This window comes from Morus notabilis, unplaced genomic scaffold (assembly GCF_000414095.1).
Source record: "Morus notabilis unplaced genomic scaffold, ASM41409v2 Scaffold2568, whole genome shotgun sequence".
Taxonomy (NCBI): Eukaryota; Viridiplantae; Streptophyta; class Magnoliopsida; order Rosales; family Moraceae; genus Morus; species Morus notabilis.
Window position 1 is genome coordinate 5,899 of NW_010367761.1, and position 9,846 is coordinate 15,744.

The window sequence follows — 9,846 nt, forward strand, 5'->3', positions numbered from 1 at the left end:
CTGCCTTTTGTCCTGCGGCCCGAATTTGTAGATATAGTCTGACCCATGGTTGCTCCCCCAACAACAAAAGATTTTCTTCAAAAACCCTCAAAAGCTTTTTTGAAATTCTTCTGGTTGGTTTTTAAGGACATTTTGGTAAATATTGTCAACATGGACCACTGACCAAGAAATAAGTTAGAAAATGTAAAAAACCCCGGGCTGTTCGGCAGCCACTTTTTTGAGTAAAAAACTCAAAAAAAAAAAATAACTCGAGTTATAATTTTATTTAAGTTCATATTATTTTAAGTTTGAACTCGAATTTGAACTCGAGTTTGGGACTAAAACTCGAGTTCAAGTTTTCCATTCAACTCAAATTCAGAAACTCAAACTCAAATTAATGAACAATATTTTTTATATTCTTAAAAATGCTATTACTTTTTCGTTTTAATTCTGATTGAGATGATTTTTTTTTCTATGCGTTGACAACAAAAACACGAATAAAATCCCACCTATATACTCTATTAAAATTTTCCATCAGTATTGAGTTTTTATTAAAATATTATATAAATACAAATTTAAATTTTGACTCACTCAAACACAAACTCAAAACGATTCTTATCTCAAACCATAACTCAAATGTACACAACCAAACACAAACTCAAGTTACAACTTTGACTCAAATTATAACTCAAACTCAACTCAAAATCTACACTCAAATCACCTAACTCAAAAACCCCAAATATTTAGATAATATATAAAATGTGTACCAATTACTTACTTATACGTAAAATTATGAGAAAATAAAAAAAATAAATACCTTTTAAAATACATGAATATGACTTCTAAATTTTATATTTTACTCTTAATTAATATTTTTTTAATCTTAATGAATATCTTTTTTAATTAAATAACTATTAATATATTAATTAATACAACAATAACACGTCTTAATCTCAATTTAATTAAGATCGATGATTAATATATTAATTAATAATAAAAAATAAAAATCTAAATTCGTATATTTTAAAAATAAATTCAATAATTTTCTATAAACAAATTATTGGTAAGTTACACATCCATTCTTTCTATGTGGTTTTCTTTTTATTTTTCTTTTTGTAAAATCAGGCGTAAAATTTACCACTAAATCAACCATCATCCCTCAATGGTTTTGGTAATGAAGAACTCCTTCAATAATGAATGGAATTAAAGTTCGTACCATGAGGAGTACGTACCATGAGGATTCTCATGTACAAGAATAACGTATCAACTCTAGGCATGTCCTTGAATCAACAAAATATACCATCTAATCTTTGTCCAAATCCAATATTGATCAACGTTGGATACACTCGCATTGCATGACGTTAAAACTCTGTATAATACGTCTGTAATTATATATTTATATAACGATCTGACACATGATTAGAAAACAAAACAAAGAAAAAAAAAAAGAAGAAAAATAATGATAAATTGATGCTAGGGTTTCCTCAGATCGACGACTATAACACTAATGTTATCTCTGCTGCCCCGTGCTGTGGCTAGTTCGGCTAACACTGCGGCGGCTTCAGATGCGCGGTTTCGATCATTAACGGCAATCTCTTTGGAAAATCTCCTCCTAATTTGACCCTCGAGGCATTTCTTCACAACCTTACAAGCAACTTCATTTGACAACACGTCCCACAAACCGTCGCTAGCTAGTATCATGAACTCATCCTCTTCGGTTCGCTTGGTTACTGTGACTTCTGGTTTTGATATTACAAATGGCCTCAGGTGTTGATCACCTGTAAATATATATATATACATCAGAAATTTTAAAGAAATTTAAATTAAACAATATCCGTACTTTTTTTTTTTTTTTTTTTGACAAAAACACATGCGCAAATATAACACATAAAATTCACGGCCACCGTGATCTATAATTAACTGAACCCCACTAAATAAATGCAATGCTTATTTGAACAATACCCTTGTAAATGTGACGCATTTCTCATGTGAAAAAGAGATATAAATGGTTAACATGAAAGCATACGCAAGTCTTTTGAGAAAATAAATTAAGATACATGAATGACTGGACCTACAAGCTGATGATCACACCACCGACCAAAAGGACACTTCAAATAAATATACTAATTAAAGCCTTATATATATATATTTATATAAATGCAATGCTTGTTTGACAATAACCTTGTAAATGTAACGCATTTCTCATGTGAAAAAGAGATATAAATGGTTAACATGAAAACACACGCAAGATATTTATATAAATGCAATGCTTGTTTGACAATAACCTTGTAAATGTAACGCAATTCTCATGTGAAAAAGAGATATAAATGGTTAACATGAAAACACACGCAAGTCTTTTTGAGAAAAGAAATTAAGATACATGAATGACTGGACCTACAAGCTGATGATCACGCCACCGACCAAATGGACACTTCAAATAAATATACTAATTAAAGCCTCATATATATATATGTGTGTGTGTGTATATATATATATATATTGTGTATATATATATATATATCTTATATATCTCCCTTCAAGAAGTTAACATAGGCATATAGTTGTACCATGAAATTACTTGATCAAATAAAATACGTCGATTCATAATGTTCTAATTGGTTTATGACTGTTCTTCTCCCCTCAAAAAAAAAAAAAAGAAAAAAGAAAAGAAAGAGGCTGGTGATCTTTATTATTAGTAATATTACTATTATTATTTTGTTTTTGCTAGGTATCCTTTGGCTTGGCCTTACCACACTTGTGAAAACGTTAATATGTATACATGTATGCATATATGTGCATTTATATATGTATTTTACGTAATATAGCTAGGAAGCCCAAAATTCTATTGGAAAAAATCAAATATATATATATATATATATATTTACATGTATATTTATGCACATATTAATTTGAATGTTCATTCAAACATGGAACAATATTGAGTACTTTCCAACTAGAAACCTTTGAGAATAAATGTATACCTATAGATCTGGAAGTGGAAAGGACACCTAGTACTCGGTACCCATTCCAGTTAATGACCCTTCCACCGGCAGCTTCAATTCTCTCCAGCTCATCTGCTCTCTCAGGCTGCGAATCATGTACGGAGAGGAAGTCATTAAATTATATATGCTTTACCAATCATAATGAATTACTCACTAGTGCTTGTGAACTTATTTACGTGTGTGTATATATATATATATACACACACACACACATATATATATGCTTTATTTAAACAGATAACAAAACATGAAAATCCGTAAGAAACCTGTTTGAATTCAACATTTAGCTTCAAGTATCTAACTAATAATTTAAGCCAACAAGATAAATAATACTTCCACTTTCGTGTCATTATGTAGGAATTCACGTCATTTATAATCTAGACCGAGAATGATAAAGGGATTGAAATAATATTATATATTTTCATATCCAAGACTTTCATGGTGCTTTGCGAAGGACTCATAATTAATATTATTCTTTTTGCTAATCTAAAATGAATCATTATTGTAGCAACACATATTGCATACTAAAAAACGTCTTTGATGTTTTTGTAAAAGCCGAGAAGCACGCCACCAAAAACCACATTTTTTTTCCTTTAAATATTAAAGAACAAACATTTTTTTCTTCCGAAAAATAAAATAATGCCTGCATTTCTTAGTTGTCTTCTTTCTCTAGTCTTTTTTTTTTTTTTTCGTTTATTAGCCAACTGTGTCCTTTTTTATTTTTTTATTTTTTCCACTTCCACTGCTTGGTAGCCAAGTGTGTGTATGTCCTTATTGTTTAACCGATCAGTTGTTATTTTCCTTTGCTTCTTCAAAAACCTCACAATGATGTAAGGAAACAAAAATCAAGCAAATTAATAAAGAATAATAATAATAATAATAAAAGAAGGGTAAAAAAATTGCTTCAAGCTAACAAAAGGACGACCATTGGAGGAAAAAAGAAAAAGAAAATACAAAAACAAAAACAAAAAGAAGAAATGAAAAAAAAGGAAAATGTTTGTTCTTTTTTTTTTTTTTGGGTCAATTTTGTTACCTTATGATCAGTAGACAAGGCAAGAGGAAGACCAGCCCTTGACATGACGGCTCTACAATCCCCACAGTTGGCGACCACAACCTCCCCCTCCTCCACCACCGCCACCACCGCCGTCGCTCCGACCGTCCTCGCCGCCGCATTGCCCTTCACCTCCTCGTCCATTTTACCAAAACACCCCTCCATCACCTTTTCCCACTCCAACTCTTTATCACTATTGTTATGCTCTATCTCCGAAGCCACCACTTCGTGTAATCTCTCACGGCACGCGCTCGCCACGTACGTCCCGCCATGGCCGTCGTAGACACCGAAAAAATCGTACCTTTTACTCCCTTTCGCCGCAAACCCTAGCTCCGCTCTCACCGCGTCCTCCATTTCGCTCCTCCTCCCTATCACCGAAACGACGCCGTATTTCCTTTCCCCTTCCAATCCCTCCAAAACGTTTTCCTCGCGCGTTTCGCTTCCGAAACTCTGTAAAACGACGCCGTCATTGTTATTCTCCGCCGTCGACGCGAACGATAGATTAACCGTTATCTTCAATGGATCGGCGCCATTTACTTCCAGCTTTTTCTTGCTCTCCTTCTGGTCGCCATCGCCGGAGATATCGTCGCCGCCGCCGGCGACGGTGAAGTGGATCTCCGTTCGACACGTGCAATCCAGTGTCTGGAGTTTCATTCTCTGGATCCTGCGAGCTCTTTTGGTTTTTACGAGCGATATCTTGCTCGAATCGCTGGAATTGAGACTAAGTCGCCGGTGATCTCTCGCCGGCGGCGAGTGGAGCTTCGATTTCTTCCGAATGTTCATGTTTGAGAGCTTGACAAGTGACCGACGAAGATAGAGAGGAAACAATCAAAGTGGAGAAGAGGTGATTCAAATGCGTTAAAAGCCTTTTTGATTAGCCAAAAAAAAAAAAAAAAACGTAAAAGGCCAAATGTAAAAGAAACAAATCTGAGCCGTTAACCTTTCTCGGCACGGCTGGATTATCGCCATTTGGGGTTGTACGGACCACTGGGTTGGATTTTTCAAGAGAGACGTGGACGGTTCAGATGCGGGCCCAAACACGTGGAGATCAGATCTGGCGGTTAGTGATTCGGTTGAGAGATTTTGTGCCAGTGGTCCCCCGTTTGCGGTCTCTAGAAAACATTGACGTGGCGCGTAGCGATGTTTGTTAGGGATTGTTTCAACTCTCTCTGCTGTGGTTTTCTTCCTTTTTCTTTTCGGGGACTCTTACTGACAACTGACAGGAATTATTTTAATTACACGTGTCCTCGTTTAAGAACTCGCGTGTTAAGCTAGGACCTCGTACTTTGTGTTCTCGCTCAAATTTCGTGCTGGATCGAGATTAGGGTATGTAGATGACTTGGGAATCATAACTCCACGAATACTCCGTTTAAATTATGATTCATAATTTATTATAATATTTTTTTTATAAAAAAATACACGTAAATTATAAATTATTTTAATATTAATATCATTTATTTCACCGATTTAAATTTTTAATTTTAAGTTTTTACAGTAAAAAATTCACAGAAAATATCACATCTAATTTTTATTGCTACAGTAAAAAACTCTAAAAAAATGTCACATCTCAGCTCGAATTGAAAACTCGAATCCGCGAAGTGAACGAGGCCCTTATGATTCTAATTAATGAACATCTCCTTAGTATTTATTTATAGTGATTTTAAATTATAATTCTAAATTACTATTTAGTTTAGATGATTTAAAATTTAATGTGATATTTTAAATTAAAATTATTTATGATTCTAAAATTATTATTTTTTTATTTAAGGTGATTTAAATTCATGATTTTGAATTATAGTTTCAGAATCATGATTTGAGCCTAAAATCATAAATTATGATTTTAATTATAGAATCATGATTAAAATCACTCTGATTTAAATTCTCGTACCAAATGAATATTAATTTATTTATTATCTAAATAGTGCATGTTTGGTAGAGAATGTTATTTTATTAAGACTTCGTTTATTTTATAGATTTGAGTTTATAATTTGAGTTTTATTACAGTAAAAAGTTCTCAGAAATAGCCATATCTAACTTTTTATTATAGTAAAAAGTTCTCACATAAAGTTACATCTTAACTCAAATTAAAAACTCAAATTAACGAACTAAACAGACCCTAACTATTAAGAACTTTTATTTTCTTTATTTTAATTGTTAGATTAATTTTTTAACATTTGATGTGTAGGAATTTTTATATGGAATGCTATAAATTTTTATGTGAATATATACATATCTAATTGTTATAAACTTAATTCAACAATTACAAATAATAATCACATTCGTTTTATTAATTTGAATTATAAACAGTGTTTTTTACAAATATTTAAATTTAATTTTTTTAATAAAATATTTTTCTTATATATATTTACTTTATAATTTAAAGTCATGTTTATTTCATAAAAAATTTTCACATATAATAATATTTTAATTTAAATTAAAAACTCAAATTAACAAAATAAAAAGACATTAAATTTTCAATTAGAATAAGTAAATATACTGTGCCAATAAGTATTGACGTTGGAAAAAGACAAACTTCGTCATAAAGATTTTTTTTCCCCTTTAAAAGATTTTGGGTATCGACGCGATATCTAAGGAAGTGGGTCACGGTAACATGTGCGGCCGCACAGCTTAATTATTGTGGTCTGGCCGTGTCAAAATTGGCCACAATGAATAAAGCCGTGCAGTCTTGTCTAGTGATAAGATAAGATGTTTCCTTTTGAAAAAACGGAAAATCCTTGTAATAGGAATTTTTCTTTATGACGCACGTAATATGAATTTTATTCCTTTATACACTTTTCACAAACATACTAGCACATGGATTTATTGTTTCATGCGTGTTTCCTCTACCCTTATAACAAATTTGGGTCCCATCTCGTGGCAAAGCATATTTGAAATCCAATTAGATTTAGGCATATATATTCACACATATAATTAATGCTAGTCTTGCTGTTTATATATTAGGAGGACACTTGGAGGCTCCGCATTGTGGACCGTTGCAGAACGTTCCTCAAGACCCAAGGTATGGTCCCACGTAAAGTGAGTCTCAACATTGGGACCCACCTTTTGTTTGTATGCGTAGCTCCATAACAGGACTGTTATTTTTGGATTAACAAAAAAAAAAAAAATTGTTATTTTTTTTAATTTATAAATCTCATTTATTTTACTGATTTAAATTTTTAATTTTTAATTTTTATAATTAAAAATTTTTAAAAAATATCACATTTATTTTTTTACTACGGTTAAATTTTTTAAAAAAATGTCATGTTAGGACTTTTGTTAGTTGGCAATTTTTGACAAAAGATTGTAACAACTATGGAGATTATGTCTCTGTATTTTTACACCGGATTTAGAATGTTTGACATCTATTGAGTTGATTCTTTCTATAGAAGAATGTAAGTTTTTTAGGAGTGTAATTTCAGAAGGTTGATTTTGGTTATTTGATTGGCTCTGTCTATGAAAAGTATTTTTGAAAAGGTAATTGGTCGTTAAGACTGTTCTTTTAGAAGAAAAAATTGGGCAAATATGGATTGATTGCTTTTTTTATTATTCAGGGACTGTGGGTTGCTGGAGAGGAGGTGATGGTCGTGTGTGGCTGAGGGAGAATATAATCTACAGGAAAAACATGTGCTTCTTGAAGATTCTTAATTGGTAATTGAAGAATTTGGCTTTCAGGAGAAAGTTTTTCGAAGTCGAGTGGCGCTCGGTGGACAAGGCCACTAAGAGGATTCTGCACAGCGGCGGCGACATCAAGGAGGGAGTTTTTGAGTGTGTAAGACCGATTGGTGATTGTAATTCTTTGAACTTAGTGGATTGTTCACTGTTTGGGCGTGGCCCCGCAGATGTAGGTGTGCGCACCGAACTGCGGTATCATTTTTTGGTGTTATTTAGTTTTCTCCTGCATTATTTTTGATTCATGCATGTTTCCATTTACTGTCATTTGATCACCAAAGAACTTGACCATTAATTGCATGTGTTGCTAAAAGTGTTGTAACACTTTTTGTAACACTTGTGTGAAAATCAGACCTTACAATTAGTATTAGCACTAACTATTTGTTTGGTGATGTTTTGGGATTTGGTTTGTAGTGTTATGGATGGACTTTTTGAAAGACGGTGGCTCAGTTTCGCGTCTTCCTCTCCTTGATGGTTCCAATTATGACTATTGGAAAGCACGTATAAAGGCTTTTATCAAAGCTATTGATGGAAAGGCATGCCGTGCCGTTCTAACTATGGACACACCCCATCACCAAAGATGATGCTGGAAAAGAAGTATTGAAACCTGAAGAAAAGTGGTCTACTAAAGAAGATAAGTTGGCTAATAAAAACTCAAGAGCATTAAATGCCATTATCATTGGAGTTGATGCCAATCAATTCAAACTTATTTCTATGTACAAATCAGCCAAGGACGCTTGGGAGATATTACAGACAACTCATGAGGGTACGACAGCAGTTAGACTATCAAAGTTGCAAATCCTCACTACAAAGGTTTGAGAATCTTCGTATGCTTGAGAATGAAACAGTTTCAGATTTCAATTTCAAATTGTATGACATTGCTAATGAATCATTTGCTCTTGGTGAGAAATTTTCTGAGGACACCTAATGAGATCACTCTCTCGAAGGTTTGCTTACAAAATGACACTTATTGAATAGGCCAAAGACGTGCGATCAATGAAGCTTGATGATTTAATGGGCTCTTTGCGTACTTTCGAGATGAACCTGAATGAAAACAAGAAGGAGAATGAGAAAAACATTGTGTTTCAAGCCGAAGTTGAAGAAGTTGAGTCTGATGATGAAAAAGACTTAACCGAGTCCATAGCACGAGGATCGAAAAATTTCAACAAGGTGATAAAGAAGTTTAATAAGAAGAACATAAATACAAGCTATGACAACAATAATTTTAAAAAGAATAAAGCTACAACAAGTGGTACTGATTTCAAGATAAAAAACAGAGGTATTCAATGTCGGGGAGTGTGATGGGTATGAGCACATTCAATCCAAGTGCGCCAACACTCTAAAGAAGAAGAAGAAGTCTCTGAATGCAACGTGGAGTGATAAAGACTCTGAAGGCAGTCAGAAAGATGAAGACCATGTGAGTAACTACGTTGCTTTTAATATTTATGCTAATTAGGATGATGTTTTGTTGGTCTTCGAATCGAATTCGGTTGCGGAAGCGCGGTGGTGTGGGGAGGGAGGCGGATCGTGTATAACAAAAATTTTCATAAAACCTTTGAGATACTTTATAGATTATATTAATTTATGCACGAATAAATTAATCTCATTAATTCATTTATTAAGAACTCAATCAGGAAAAATACTTGGAAGCCGACTCGGATGATAACTTGAGTTCTTTGACCACGAACAGTCCTTGCTCCAATCTTTGTGTTTAGAAAACCAATGTCTTCCACGTCAATTCCTAGAATCCACGAAGACGTGTGTGTGGGCACACATGAGATAAAACAGGTTACAATAAACACTCAAATTTCTACAAACTCCAACGCATGCACGATGTGGAATTTTTAGAGAAAAAAATTTCTCCTTTCTCTATGTGTTGAGAATTTCGGCTAGCCTTAACCAATTAGGGCTGAAAAATTATTTCCTTCTTTCTATAGAGAAATTTCGGCCACCTCTAAAATTAGGGCAAAAATTAATTCCGAAAATTGTCTCAAAAATTGTCACAAAAATTGTGTCCACAATTTTCTACTATTCTCTTATTTATAGAGTAGAAGTCAAACTTCTAGAAGGAATCAAATCTCTATCTCCAATTTGAATTTCGAACCAAAATTCTCTCTATCCCTTATCCCTTAGTGTGGCCGGCCA

The 9,846-nt window shown here is 33.3% G+C and overlaps 2 protein-coding genes across 2 annotated transcripts in view; both read right to left on the reverse strand.

The window, feature by feature from the left end:
* Window positions 1–1,255: 1,255 nt before the first annotated feature.
* LOC21384903 (probable protein phosphatase 2C 51) lies at window positions 1,256–4,886 on the reverse strand. The gene is made up of 3 exons (XM_010113385.2): window positions 4,015–4,886; window positions 2,961–3,066; window positions 1,256–1,757 (listed from the first exon to the last, which is right to left on the reverse strand). The coding sequence occupies exons 1-3, from the start codon at window positions 4,813–4,815 to the stop codon at window positions 1,453–1,455; spliced, it is 1,212 nt and encodes a 403-aa protein (XP_010111687.1). The 5' UTR covers window positions 4,816–4,886; the 3' UTR covers window positions 1,256–1,452.
* A 3,826-nt stretch (window positions 4,887–8,712) lies between these two features.
* Window positions 8,713–9,846, reverse strand: part of LOC112094524 — a 2,893-nt gene continuing 1,759 nt past the window's right edge. The window contains exon 2 of the mRNA XM_024175595.1: window positions 8,713–8,745. Within this exon, the coding sequence (XP_024031363.1) occupies window positions 8,713–8,745 (33 nt within the window). The remainder of the gene's footprint in view (window positions 8,746–9,846) is intronic.

Excerpts from the sequence above, each read along its gene's own strand:
- LOC21384903 (XM_010113385.2), bottom strand. The coding sequence starts at position 4,815 with ATGAACATTCGGAAGAAATCGAAGCTCCACTCGCCGCCGGCGAGAGAT. Across the intron at positions 3,067-4,014 it reads CCTTGTCTACTGATCATAAG|CCTGAGAGAGCAGATGAGCT; the intron begins GTAACAAAATTG and ends CATGATTCGCAG. Across the intron at positions 1,758-2,960 it reads TTCCACTTCCAGATCTATAG|GTGATCAACACCTGAGGCCA; the intron begins GTATACATTTAT and ends ATATATTTACAG.